Raw genomic sequence first — 15406 nt, 5'->3', positions numbered from 1 at the left:
CGCCGCCTTTGTTTTCCTCAATGTCAAGTTCAGTTTACCCTGTTAGAGGTGCTATTTAAATGCAAGTTGTTAGTGCTCTTGTGGTATTGTTTCTTGGTGACCCGTAAACACCTTTACTGGTCTAATCTAAGAAATCACTAATCGATCTCCCTGCAATCTTGACTAATTCTTGGAGTTTAATCACCTTGATTAAGAACACCCCCTTCCAATCCCCTGAATCAAACTCCAACATATTGCCCTGGCTGGCTGCGCGGTTACTTGCTGTAATCGTAGGACAAATGTCACTTTTGAAATGAGAGACACCGGAGAACCTGTGAGGGCTGCATTAGATTACTAATCAGGAAAGGACTGGCATAATATCACTGATGGAATCCACTGGTCATCTCATAGTAACTAATTCCACAAATGCTTGCTGAGTTTATAAACAGCGACAGGCCTTTCCTTAATTCCTTTTTAAACTCGAAAGCTTTTCAAACTCTGTATTATCCGAAATGCAAGTTTAAACAACGTTTACATTTTTCAGATTCGCGCTGGGTACATCAGGAAATAGCCTTCCAGTGTATTTGACAACGATTAACCTCCAGTCCTTTGGAGTCGAGGTGTTTGGGTTGTCGAAATCAGTTCTCAGAAACTAGTAGAAATTTACGGTGGAAAGTTTTTGATTGGCTCTTGGAGCTTTGCCGGAGTGTGTGCACCGCCTCAATCGGCGGGGAGTGTGTTCCTGCTGCCAGAAGTTTTGGCAAAGTCTGAGAAAAAGAGACTTTAAAAAAAATGCTGGCCTCGCCCCGTCCGTGGAGGAGGTTATTTTGTAGGCAGCGTGTCGCTTATCTAAGTCTGCAGCTCCTTTGGGTGACTAATAACATTGTCTTGGGATAAAAGCACATTGAGCTGTTTACAGAGAGACACGTACTATATAAAAGGAGAGTCGCTGCCACAGCGAAGCAGAGTTGGAGTAAAGCATAAGCTCTTTTCAACTGGACCTGAGATTGACAACCAACTTCATCCCGCAGTTTACCCACGGTATATTTACTTCTGGACTCTAGAAACGTGCTGATATTCTATCCATATAAAAGAGAAGAACAAGGAAACCTACCTGACGAGAACATTTTGGTTTAATTTTGAAAATGGAGTTTAACGTGTTCTTTTCCCTGCTCTCTCTGTTGTGGGGGCTACAATTCTCCACAGGTAAGACTAAATCCTCATGGGAATTTTAAAATGATCACCATCTAATATACAGATAATCCAAAGTCTGAAATTAAAAACACACTACCCAATTAACGAATTCATCGCGAAGAGGAATTTTATTGACTGAGTTATCTGACAATTTGAATTAAGCAACTTTGAAACTAACAAACTATACATGTCTCCCCATGTATGTCTTTCTAACTTTTATTTGTCTGATACATACAAAGATTAAAGTTTTAGGAATTAATTCCGTGTTATCTAACCGCAAAGTTTTGTTTCTCTATATTCAACCAATTAATTAAAAATGTTTACATTTGTAATAGTTTCATTAAAATGAATCTATAAAATAAATGTTTGATGCAGAATACAAACAGTGTCAGTGCGCTAACCAAGGCGGACCAGTGTCTGCAATCTCTCTAATCACTGCAGGACTAACTGTTGTTCGTACTCTAAGATACTTTTCCCCAAAACATATTTTCTAACAGTAATCTGGGTTATATGAATGGCAGATTTCATAAAGTTGAATGTAACTTATCTTTGTCTGAAATGTGGTGTCAGTTGACATACCAGACGGGTTAAAATTGAAAAGAGAGCGCGAATTTGCCCATGGTACAGTGTGTGAGACTGACTCAGTGGGTGCACCTGTCTCCAGCCACAGGGTTTGATCAGGAGGAGAGCGCACATTGATCTGAGCTTCATGTTATTCAGTAACGAACAGCAGCAGCTTATTGGGACTTTTGCAGCAGGAGCAGCACCAAGGGCTATTCAGGAGTTTTTTTAAATAATTTATAGTCCAATCAGGAATGTCCTTTACAAATTACTCGGCCGGGGACCCGCCGGGGGTTTTAATAAATTCAACCAGAACAGAGTTTTTAACCAGTAAATGATATCCATATTCAATGGATTGATTAAGTTCTGAGCAATAATGCATTCTGTGTGTCTCTTTGTCTCGCAGGCTCTCCGCTCTCGGTCGCAGCAGTGACCGTCTCTCCTGTCTCCTCTGCCAGTCAAGCTTCCAGCTCCATTCCCCGGCGACTCAGCCGCTCCAAGCGCTGTTCTTGTTCCTCTTTTCTGGACAAGGAATGCATCTACTTCTGCCACTTGGACATCATCTGGATCAACACACCCGAGTAAGTGATTGAGTGCCTGAGAGTGGGAGTTTGGTGTTAGAGCACAAGTAAAAGCTCAATGCAGGGTTGGCAGTGAGAGGATAGTCCTGAGAACCAGATTTTTTTTTAAAAAAACTTACTGGGAATTTCTTCATGCTATTATAGCATACAATACAGATGGACAGACACCTGGCAGGACAAGTTATTATGGTGTGAATTTATAATGACAGCTTCCCCAGGGAGCCTGCCACTACAATAGATTGTCAGCAGTACCATTCTAATCGCCAATCTGAGGGAAAATGACAGTAGCTCTCAGCGCTGCTGGTGATTTTACTGCGATTAAAGCATGGCCTAATAAATCAAAGAAAAAGATTAATTTCTGTTCAACAGGAAAATTGTTGCACGATATTCGATTTTGTTATGGTTTGTCTGGCCCTAATCTACTTATTATTTAGTTATGTCATTGTTAGTGTGAAGGAATGCTCTCGAGGTTCACACGCGCCAAGCGACGACCACTTTGGCTAAATAGTACTCAGTACTTGATCTATTTTGTCCTTCAGACGGATTGTCCCATACGGACTGGGCAGTTCCCCTCGGGTCAGACGGTCTGTGAAGAAAAACTTGGCGTCGCTGGCGGAATTGAGGCCACGATGCGAATGCAGCAATCAAGAAGACGTTGTGTGTTGGCGATTCTGTGAAGATGGACAACAGACATCGAGGTACAAAAATGTTCCCGTTCACCTGTTTGTTTTTTCCACAAGTCACCTTAGTCATAATAGCTCGGCCTAAAGCCACAGTTGTGAAACCATCCAGGACCGAAACGTTATTAAACATCTTTTGTAGGAGAAGAAAAATAAAGCCTTAGATCATAACGAAAGTAAGTTAACTGATTAATGCAAATTATATTTAATTTGAGATAAAAATGATAAGATCATTACATATAGGAGCAGAATTAGGCCATTCAGCCCATCGAGTCTGCTCCGCCATTCAATCATGGCTGATAAGTTTCTCAACCCCAATCTCCCGCCTTTTCCCATAACTTTGATCCCTTTCAAGAACCTATCTATCTCTGCCTTAAATACACTCAATGACCTGGCTTCTGTGGCAATGAATTCCATAGATTCACCACCCTCTGGCTGAAGAAATTTCTCCTCAACTGGTTCTACTGAGGCTGTGCCCTCAGATCCTAGTCTCGCTTACTAATGGAAACATCTTCCCCATGTCCTGTTCTCAAACAATATATAAGTAAAAAGTAGGGGGTTAGTTTTATGAATTAATGTTTTCCTGAAGTATGTGGACAATCGGGGAGAGTCAATAATCAGGCAGGGTAATCTCCCATGATGGGGTAGAGTCAATAATCAGGCAGGGTAATCTCCCATGATGGGGTAGAGTCAATAATCAGGCAGGGTAATCTCCCATGCTGGGGTAGAGTCAATAATCAGGCAGATTGATCTCCCATGATGGGGTAGAATCAATATTCAAGCAGGTTGATCTCCCATGCTGAGGGAGTTAATGATCAGGGAAGCCGATGAAGTTAAACCAAGGGGCCTAATGCAATTTTTCAAAGCTATCTTGGCCTTTTGGCGAATGTGAAGCATCAGATCAAGCCCAGGGTGGGGTGCAGTGCTTTATCTTGTCAGCTTGGGTCTTGTTTGTCTCTCTTGTGGGGATTTTGAATCGGATTCGGTTCGAATTTGAATTTGGTTTTTGGAGCAAGCAAGGAATGGATTTGGGTTTGCCTGGTCCATTCTGAGCATTGGCTTTGTAACTTTAAGGATGGATTAAAAAATTAAGAAAAATATGGATAATGCATGAGGCTCCACCATCCCGAACAACTTTGTTTTGCTTACAAATATAGAATTGTTTGCACAAAAATGGCTATAAGTATAACTTTGTAACTTTATCAAGAGCTTCAGGACATATAAACCACAAAAACAAAACATCTAACATACTGAACTCTTGCATAGATCTACTTCATGTTCAACCTTTTACATTATAAATCCCTGTCTATGATTTATAATAGAAACTGCCTCTGTAAACTTGCCCCACTTTAATTATATTTTCTAACAGTGGTGGCAGTGTAGTGCTCCAATTTTGCACTTCTCAGCCCATCAACCTCTATCACAGGGAAACCCCAAGGATATATTCTCAGCTTCCCAAATGGTTGTAAGTTTTACTATTTATTATGTCAAAATGAGGACAAAGTAGAACTTTTTTAAAATGGGGGCTGAATTACCTCCAAATGCTTTGATCCAATTAATTTGCCCCCTGCCCTCACAACACTGCTCCATCTAAAGCAACTTTTCATTTTCTGTTTACAATAAATGTAAATTTGAATAATTGTCAATATGTAACATTTCATAAAATACAGCAACAACAAACTTTCTCTAGTTTAGGAATACCGATCAAACTTAAAGTTCATGTTCTGCCCAGCAATACACCTCACTTCCAGTCACTTGTATTTCCTTTTCTAATTGCTGACCTTTTTTTTTTATCTGATCTGCACTGTTCACACCTTCCTCTTAGTCATTAAGTCAAGCCATTGCAGGTACCACATTGAAAAGGAAGATTTTTAAAACCAGATTGAGTAGTTTAGATCTATTAACAACATATTTGTGTTTCATTGTAGAGTAATGTATTTTATTTAAAGGATTATAGCACAAGTTATTAATAAGACTAAAAGCAAATTACTGCAGAAGCTGAAACAAAAATGAAAAATCTCAGCCTGTCTGACAGCATCTGTGGAAAGAGATTGGAGCTGATGTTTCGAGTCTGGATGGCCTTTCATCAGAGCTTATTATTAAGACTATTGTCACTGTAGTATATTTGAGGGTAAATCCAATACAGTCCACTCTGGTTCATCATCTTGTGCAACCGGCATTAGATGAGAACAGGGCACAGTTTGACTCTTCAAATTTTCTAAAGATTAATTTTAATGACCAGAAAATTAGGAGCAATGTAAATCATGGTTGTAGAGCTCTGCAACCTCACCAAGAGTAATTCTGCACCAGGATTGGCAAATTTCAAAATAAGCCCTATTACATTTATTACATCCAAATCTTAATGTTCTCTTGTTACATTTTAATACAACACCAACAGTCACTTTTTAATCTTTGAACATGTAATAAAATTCCTCTAGCTGTGAGTATTCCAATATAAATCTTTGAAAAAATTCTTCAAGGATTCGGCTCTTATTCTGATTATTTTCCTAATTGGTAAAGACTATAGAAATCATAGAAATTCATAGAAACCCGACAGTGCAGAAAGAGGCCATTTGGCCCATCGAGTCTGCACCGACCACAATCCCACCCAGGCCCGACCCCATATCCCTACATATTTAGCCACTAATCCCTCTAACCTACGCATCTCAGGATACTAAGGGGCAACTTTAGCATGGCCAATCAACCTAACCCGCACATCTTTGGACTGTGGGAGGAAACCGGAGCACCCGGAGGAAACCCACGCAGACACGAGGAGAATGTGCAAACTATTGGCTGAAATAAACTTTACTGATAATGTGGATAGCTGTTGACTCTAAAATCTTTCTAAATTTAAATAGCTACAGTATATAATTAAAATACAATTCTTTATTTTCACAGATTTTCAATCACAATCAAAGTACAACAGAACCACCTGGAGAAAGCATCAGATAGGATAAGTCGAAACAAACAGGACTGCACAGGATTGAAATGTGTTTATCAACACCTCAATGTCATAAAGTGAGTTTCATTCATATTTCTATGTAAAAGCTGATTGTATAACAACACAATGTGGCAAGATTTTCTCTGGTTGCTACATGTTAATGACAGTGTAAACATTGAAGGATGATTTCCAATGAACAGAATTGTAAATCTGAAAAAAACAAGTTTACAGTGTCACTCCAAATGATGACCAGAGGAAATCCTACAATTTACACTCCAATGTTTTTCAGTGTTCAGAATCCAGATTGATTATTAAAAGGGGGTAAATTAGCTAGATTTTGAATTGGAATGGTGTGATTTACCTAATACTCACACATGAATGAATTCTTACTTCTGAAATGAAGTTAGTGCCAGAACTTAATTTAATATAATTTATTTCTATTTTATAATATTTATGCGCAACACTTCTGTAAAACAATCACTTATAGATCTGTCAGCATGATTTTTATTACCAAACAGACAGTTTTTACATAATTTATGCTTTGATTTCAAGGTTGGAGCCAGCAGACAATAAGCATTTACCTACATCAGTGAAATGGATATATAGAATAAGGAAAGTGAGACAAGACAGCTACAATAAACTGAAGAGATTACCAGTTTCTGTGACAGGCCCTGTGGCACAATGCAAGGACTGCAAGCGCTGACAGGCTGCCAGTTAACAGAAGCAAAGAAAACAGCACATGTTGGCTGCTTCCGCAGAATGGATTGCCATTCTGTTCTGGCAAGGGACCAGGGATTGACACTTCAATGAGGAGCTTGCCAAAACTGATGGGAGTTCAAGCTACAGCCTACCCTTATGAGAGAAACACTGACCAGCAGAATGGAAATTAAATCAAGACACTTCAAAATGAAACAAATTTAACTTAAAGGAAACAATGATATGAAGTTCTGCAATTAGTATGGGTGTGTCTACCAAAATGGGCTGAGATGCATTTAATACACTAACTGAGGAGTTCTCACTGAATTGTGGCTTAAGAAGATTGGACGGGATGACCGGAGTAAACTTCAGTCATGTAGCCATAAGTTTGCTCTGAAGGATAGGAAGTGGAATTTAATGCATCAGATGAAGCAATGATATAAAGACACATTCAAAATGTTTATGTATATAAATAAAAGTGCAAATGCTCAGTTTAATATATTTCACAGACTTATTAAATGACATGCTGAAACTGCAGGATAGCCTTTTTAAATTAAATCTACCTCACTTTTTGTAAATGTTGTTGGCTAGAAATAACGTTCTATCCTAGAAATAGCATCACCCTCTTCATGAACACATGGTTTGAATACAATATGGTCAGAACTATACTCGACTGTCTGAATCATAGTGTTTCTGGTGTTTGTGTATAATAGTTTGGATGTGGAAGTGTGGGTATGTATTTAAAGGCAATTTGTTTGGTTACATTGGAAAATAACAAGGGTCTGGGTATATGTCATTGCCTACATTGCATGAATAAGTGTCTGAATATATATAATGGCACAATTCATGATTTTATCTGGCTATAGTTGAGTCTTGGTGGTTTTGTTTGTACAACCAGATAAATGCAACATCCTTATATTTGGTAAAGGAGATGATGCAATGTTTCTCCCAAAAAGATGGTAAGCATTGACAGCCAACATAGGCATGACAGGAACAACTGCATGGTTGAAATATTGAAGAACTTGGTAACAAAGTATATTAACTTTTGAAAATGAAAATTTGCTTAAATATTTAAAATATCACTTAATGTTTCAACATTCCTAACTTTGACACTCTTTAAAATACAGTCAGTAACTATGATGTATCATATGGGCCATATTGGTCTTATGTGATTATTATTTGGTATGTATTTTTATACAGAAATATGTTTATCTACTTCATGTTTTTGAAAGTAATTTACCTGGAAATAAAATTTCTATTTAATATGAAAATATACAAGGTTTCTTATTGGAGAGGGCAATGACTAGTTAGTTTCAAGAGTGTCTTCAGAACAAGGAGGGCAATTTTTTTGGCCATACTGCACCTGGCACAGATTGTGCAGATGCTGGAAAATAGTGGGCCTAAAAAATGGGTTTTCTGCCCAGGGCCAAATGGTTTGTAATCATTCCGGTCCCTTTCTATTGGTGCAAACTGGATTGTGCCCAGAAAGGGGGTGACGGTCTGGAATGCACAGCCTGGGAGGATGATAAAGGTGAGTTGCCTCACATCCTTAAAATGCCTGGATGAGCACCTGGCATGTCATAACATTCAGGGCTATGGGCCATGTGCTGGTAAATGGGATTTGGTGGGAGAACAAAGCAAATTACAGCAGAGTAACAGGCCCCTCGGTCTTTCAAGCCTGTACTGACCATGCTGCCGGACTGAAATAAAACCCCTTACCATTCCATGGTCCATATCTCTATTTCCATCCTATTCATGTAGAATCATAGAAACCCTACAGTGCAGAAGGAGGCCATTCGGCCCATCGAGTCTGCACCGACCACAATCCCACCCAGGCCCTACCCCCACATATTTACCCGCTAATCCCTCTAACCTACGCATCTCAGGACTCTAAGGGGCAATTTTTAACCTGGCCAATCAACCTAACCTGCACATCTTTGGACTGTGGGAGGAAACCAGAGCACCCGGAGGAAACCCACGCAGACACGAGGAAAATGTGCAAACTCCACACAGACAGTGACCCAAGCCGGTAAATGTATTTGTCAAGATGTCCCTTAAAAGTTACTATCGTATCTGCTTCCACTACCTCACCCAGCAGCGAGCTCCAGGCATCCACCACTCTCTGTTTTTTTTAAAAAAATACTTGTACTTCTCCTTTTAAAACTTGCCCCTTGCACCTTAAACCTATGCCCCCAGTAATTGACTCTTCCAGCCTGGCAAAAAACTTCTGACTATCCACTCTGTTCATGTCCCTCAATCTTGTAGACTTCTTTCAGGTCACCCTTCAACCTCCGTCGTTCCAGTGAGAACAAACCATGTTTCTCCAACCTCTCCTCATAGCTAATGCCCTCCATACCAGCCAACATCCTGGTAAATCTTTTCAGTACCCTCTCCAAAGCCTCCACATCCTTCTGGTAAAGTGGCGACCAGAATTGAACACTATTATTCCAAGTGCAACCTAACTAAAGCTGCAACATGACTTGCTCATTTTTAAACTCAATGCCCTGGCCAATGAGGCAAGCATGCCATATACCTTCTTGATTACCTTCAGTGACCTATGTACCTGTACACCCAGATCCCTCTGCCTATCAATACTCTTAAGGGTTCTGCCACTTACTATATATTTCCCATCTGTGTTCACCTCCCAAAATGCATTACCTCACATATGTCTGGATTAAACTCCATCTGCCATCTCTTCGCCCAGGTCTCCAACCAATCTATATCCTGATGGTCGATATCTCTGACGGTCCTCATCGCTATCCGAAATTCCACCAACCTTGTGTCATCTGCAAACTTACTAATCAAGCCAGTTACATTTTCCTCCAAATCATTTATATATATTTATATATATGTTACAAACAGCAAAGGTCCCAGCACTGATCCCTGAGGAATGCCACTGGTCACAGCCCTCCATTCAGAAACGCACTCTTCAACTACTACCTCTGCCTTCTATGACGAAGCCAGTTCTATATCTATCCTGCCAGCTCCCCTCTGATCCCATGCGACTTCACCTTCTGTACCAGTCTGTCATGATGGACCTTGTCAAAGGCCTTATTGAAGTCCATGTAGACAACATCCACTGCCCTACCCTCTTCGTCACTTTCTCAAAAAACTCGATCAAGTTAGTGAGACACGACTTCCCCTTCATGAAACTATGTTGCCTCCAGCTAATGCGTCCAGTTATTTCCAAGTGGGAGGAAATCTTGTCTTTGAAGAATCCTCTCCAATAATTTCCTTACTGCTGACGTAAGGCTCACCAGTCTGTAATTACCTGGATTATCCTTGCTACCCTTAAACAAAGGAACACCATTGGCTATTCTCCAATCCTCTGGGACCTCCCCTATAGTAAGAAGTCTCACAACACCAGGTTAAAGTCCAACAGGTTTATAAACCTGTTGGACTTTAACCTGGTGTTGTGAGACTTCTTACTGTGCTTACCCCAGTCCAACGCCGGCATCTCCACATCATCACCTCCCCTATAGCCAGTGAGGATACAAAAGGGAGGTCAGGTGCGTCTCACGTGCTGGTGCATACTTGATGGGCTGAAGGGCCTCTTCTGCACTGTCTGGTTCTATGATTCTATAAGGCTGATTAGCATATTTAAAGTAGTATTTAAATGTGCCTAGTCCATTCAATGCCGGTTCTCCCAACTTCCAGGATCTTTTGACCCTCGGGCCCACAACTGGGGATCAGGCGTTATGGCCATGCCAGAGAGCTCAGAGGCCATTGAAGCGCCCAGATGGTCAGCGACATGGCTGGGCAGTGCTCATCAGGCAGTGCCCACCTGGCACTCTGACAGTGTCAGTTGGGCACTGCCCATGTGCCAAGGGCAATGCCAGTCTGTTATCCTTAATGAGGGGGTATCCTTGTACTAAGGCACTGGGAAGTTAGGAATCTCACTGCAAGAATAAACGAGGAAGTGAAGTGGGGACAAAAATTTTAGCTAGTAAGAAGGGATGTGTGCTTGGGGGTTAAGACATTTGATCTGTGGACAATAAAGGGAACTTTGCCATTCACTTGATTGCTGGGGCAGTGCCATGAGGGCGGGGCCTGAGTGGGGGTGCAGCCTAAGCTATGACGGTGGAGGGGTTGTGAAGGGGGTCAAAAAGCGGTGGGGAATGAAGAGGTGTGCATGTTGGGGGTCATGAGGGGGGAGCATGTCAGGAGTCATGAAGGGGGCCCACTGGGAGAGTCCCAATGCCCTAATGCTGGTGATCCATGTCAGGGAGGGTGTAGGGAAACATACCGCCAATGGAGGGAGGGGAGGGGGGGTGAGGAGCCCCAATTTCCATGGGGGCAGGCAGGGGAGTCTCACAGTGCACTGTGAAATCATGGTATCCTTTCAAAACAGTGCCTGATCGCTTTGCAGCCAGGCTCACCAGCGTGCTAAAGCCCTGACCCTCCCAGAGCTGGCGTGCAACTCACCACTCTCCCAAAAAATGACAAAGTGTGGGATGATTGTGGGACTGTGCCTTTGCTCCGGTTTTCTCACAGTTATGACACTTGGGAAAATTCTGGTCAAGGTCTCGATTTGTAGGTGTGGATTTGCACAGTTTGGGTGATGCAACCTGTTTGTTCATTATCTGTCACTATCAGAACTTGAATTTGGTGGATTGAGAATGTTGCCAGTCTGTTACCTGTAAGATTTCTGAATGAGGAACCATCCTAGTACCAAGGCACTGGGCAGTTAGGAATCTCACTGCAAAAATCAACAAGGAAGGAAAGTGGGGATAAAAACTTTAGCTAGTAAAGAAGGATGTGTGATTGGGTTTAAGGCAGTTTATTTGAGGAAAATAGAGGGAACCTTGCCATTCACCTGGTGATAAATCACCTAACCTCTAAGTGCTCAATGCTGATGGGGAAGCCAAAAATAGAAAAGTATTCCATTCTCTGACATACATTTCTGATTTTGCTAAATGCAACCAAACCTCTCAAAATATATTCTGCATGTTGCAATAATTTTCCAAAAAGCTGGAACAGCAGTTGAGAATCCATACTATTTCCTTAAGTGTAGCTGGAGCATCAGTATAAAATGGTTTTACATCACATCAGCGCCACATTTATAGCTTTGAATCTGGAGTCAGTCTGACCTGACCAAAGAGTGAAAGAGAATTAAACTCTCTGAAAGAAGTAATCTCATTTGCTTCACTTCGGAGTTAGTTTTGATGGAAAGTTTAAATCGCTTCTTGTATTCTTGTGCAGTGACTGGGTGTTTTATTCTGCTGTGCATTTCAGTGTGGTGATTGAACTTCTAGCTTGAAATTGTGTGCTTCAACTTAAGCCATGACAAATATGTGTGGTTTACAGGTGAACAATGGAAGACTTGATACATACACAATGCATTACAAGTACAGCACAAAATATGCCACTGAAATTCTAACAAGCCCTTTTTGAGATTTCCATTCAATTTATGTAAAGTGTAATCTTTTTGTGGTTCTTTCAGGCTGTTTTATAGCACTCCTGCACTAAACGTAATAACTTAATGGCAATGTTTAAAAAGGATTCAAATAAGATAGAACAATCCTAGCACAAATCCTCAACGTTCTCCAACAGCATGTTCAGATTGCCCATATAAAATAGTCAAAAAGCAAGTGACTGCTGAAATATTTCTGATTGTCGACAGTTGATTTTTTTGCAGCATTTTTTGTTTTCTTTGTAGAACAAAGCTTTTCAGAAAAACTTTTGATTGTCACAACTAAAATTTTGAACATGAAATTTCTTTGGGTAATTTCCTGCTATTTATCTTTTTGGAGGAGGAAGTATGGGATGAAAGAGGGATGTGAGGCAGGATTACTTGCTAGAAAGATTGATTATTCACTAACCTTGTCTGTGCAGCTATGTGTGCATACCTAAGAATGTAAACTTGGGGATATCCAAATAAATACATCTTCAAAAGGCTCTGGTCCACCAGGGAAGCAGTAAGAGAGTTGTTGGAATCTGGCAACCTTCATCACAGAGGTAGCAGTGTCACTGATAATTAAAGTCACTAGCCCTGAACTCTCATTCTCAGGATCATTTCTCAGGGACACCAACAATATCAGTCAATCTGTATTGCAGACTCATTAAGTGTTATTCACTAAAGCAGATACCGGACGTGATCTTACGACCTTGTCCTGCCCGACTTTTGGCGAGGTGAGGTGGTACGATCGGGTAAGAGATGAAAAATGAGAAAAGCACCCAGTTTCTTGCCTCCCCTGAGTGTACCAGCCCTGTTTGCCAGCAAAATTGGCGTTGCACCCAGAGAGGGCGTGAAGCCAATTTCAATATTAGTAAAATCATTAGCATGTCGTTAGTGAGTCCCGGACGCTATCATCCAGACTCACTTGCCCTTACCTGCTCACTGGTTGAGGTTCTCACCATTGAAAATCATAGATAGTCTCAACCAGCGGGAAACCAGACATGATGGCCTCACAGGAGAGGATCGGAGGTCAGTGAAGCCCTCAGGTGGTTGGGGACAGGGTCATGCACTACCCATGGGGCAGTGTCAGCAAGGCAGTGCCCACCTGGAATCCTGGCAGTGCCCACTAGGCAACCTGGCTCTGCATATCAGGCATCATAACTGTGCTGGGCAATGCCAAGGGGGTGTGGCCTGAGTGCGGGCAGAGCCAGAGTGAGGATGGAGTTATGATGGGGGTGGAGGCAACGAGAGCTCTGCAGAGGTGGGAGGGAGAGAACTCCGCACTCTGCTGGTGTGGGGATTGGGGAGGGAGGGAAGGAACTCTGCAGATGGGGGCAATTGGCAGAGGGGAATCCAAAGTCCATGTGGCAGGTGGAGTGGGGGGGGGGGGGGGGGGGGGAGACCAGCACAGGGGGCAATTGGTTTTATAGCAGGTGGTGGGGGGGGATGAAGTCAATGGGGCAAGTGGGGGTGGAGTGGCATGTGATCTCCTAGTACACTGGAAGATCAGGGTGCCTGTGCAATGGCATCACCAAGAACTCAGCAGCTGGCTTCCCCAGCTGGCTTAGACTCCGCCCACTCCTTGCAGGCAAGAATCTCTTCCTGGCACTTTTACTGCACTAAGTGCCATAAGATTGTGACTCGCAGTTCACCCAAAAAACCAATGCAATTCTCTCCTGTTTTCTGGCTCATTCGGCACTTGAAATGTTTTGGTAAGATCACACCCACCTTCTTTATTTTACTCACAAACTATTATAGTGCAAGGTTTTATCAGTGTTGCCCATCTGACTTCACACACAATATCATGGCCTTTATGAAATACAAGGTGTTTCAGTCCATCAATCTGCAATTGGCATGTTTCCCCGAAAGGAAACACAACATATTCATTTTAAATCAATCCACTCCACTGTGACTGTTCAAAAGAGAAGGCAGTCTGGAAGAGATGGCTCCGAGAAGACCAGGTGCACGCCTGAACTGGAGGAGGACTTATATCCTGGCAGGGAGATTTGCTAGAGCCACTCGGGAGGGTTTAAACTATTTGGCAGGGGTGTGGGACCCAAAGCAGTAGGGAGACAGAAGAGAAGGTTGAGGACAGCACAGAAGCTAAAGAGAGCACACTAAGTAGTAAAGGCAGTGTCAGTAATCCTAGTATCCTAGTCAGTAATCCTAGTTGTTGCATCAGGCAAAAGCAGAGCAGAGAGCAAGGGAAGTCCAGATTAAACTGCATTTATTTCAATGCAAGGGGCCTGACGGGCAAGGCAGATGAACTCAGGGCATGGATGGGTACGTGGGACTGGGATATTATAGCAATTACTGAAACATGGCTAAGGGAGGGACAGGACTGGCAGCTCAATGTTCCAGGGTACAGATGCTAGAGGAAAGATAGAACAGGAGGTAAGAGAGGAGGGGGAGTTGCACTTTTGATTAGGGAAAGCATCACGGCCGTACTGAGAGGGGATATATCCAAGGGTTCGGCCACTGAGTCTATATGGGTAGAACTGAGAAATAAGAAGGGGGAGATCACTTTGATAGGGTTATACTATAGGCCCCCAAATAGGCAGCAGGAAAATGAGGAGCAAATATGTAAGGAGATTACAGATGGCTCCAAGAAAGATAGGGTGGTAATAGTAGGGAATTTTAACTTTTCCAACATTGACTGGGACAGCCATTGTATTAGAGGATTGGATGGACAGAAATTTGTTGAGTGTATTCAGGAGGAATTTCTCATTCAAGTATGTGGATGGCCCGACTAGAGAGGGGGCAAAACTTGACCTCCTCTTGGGAAATAAGGAAGGGCAGGTGTCAGAAGTGTTAGTGAGGGATCACTTTGGGACCAGTGACCATAATTCTATTAGTTTTAAGATAGCTATGGAAAATGATAGGTCTGGCCCAAAAGTTAAAATTCTAAATTGGGGCAAGGCCAATTTTGATGGCATCAGGCAGGAACTTTCAAAAGTTAATTGCGGGAGTCTGTGGGAAGGTAGAGGGATGTCTGGTAAGTGGGAGGCTTTCAAAAGCGTGTTAACCACGGTTCAGGGTAAGCACATTTCTCTTAGAGTGAAGGGCAAGGCTGGTAGAAGTAGGGATGATGTGGAGATGCCGGCGTTGGACTGGGGTAAGCACAGTAAGAAGTCTCACAACACCAGGTTAAAGTCCAACAGGTTAATTTGGTAGCAAATACCATAAGCTTTCGGAGCAATGCTCCTTCGTCAGATGGAGTGGTCTCTGTTCTCAAACAGGGCACAGACACAGAAATCAAATTACAGAATACTGATTAGAATGCAAAAGTAGGGAACCCTGGATGACTCTGGTCAAGAAGAAGAAGGGGGTACATGACTTGCATAGGCAGCTGGGATCAAGTGAATCCCTTGAAGAG

At 42.2% G+C, this 15406-nt stretch overlaps 1 protein-coding gene across 1 annotated transcript; it reads left to right on the top strand.

Moving 5' to 3' along the window:
• Nucleotides 1–935: 935 nt before the first annotated feature.
• edn1 (endothelin 1) lies at nucleotides 936–7899 on the top strand. Its single transcript, XM_078228660.1, has 5 exons — nucleotides 936–1185; nucleotides 2141–2315; nucleotides 2855–3013; nucleotides 5894–6013; nucleotides 6489–7899. The coding sequence occupies exons 1-5, from the start codon at nucleotides 1125–1127 to the stop codon at nucleotides 6637–6639; spliced, it is 666 nt and encodes a 221-aa protein (XP_078084786.1). The 5' UTR covers nucleotides 936–1124; the 3' UTR covers nucleotides 6640–7899.
• Nucleotides 7900–15406: the final 7507 nt, after the last annotated feature.

This window comes from Mustelus asterias, chromosome 2 (assembly GCF_964213995.1).
Source record: "Mustelus asterias chromosome 2, sMusAst1.hap1.1, whole genome shotgun sequence".
Taxonomy (NCBI): domain Eukaryota; kingdom Metazoa; phylum Chordata; class Chondrichthyes; order Carcharhiniformes; family Triakidae; genus Mustelus; species Mustelus asterias.
The sequence above is the reverse complement of the archived record's forward strand: the minus strand, read 5'-3'. Positions and strand labels throughout refer to the sequence as shown.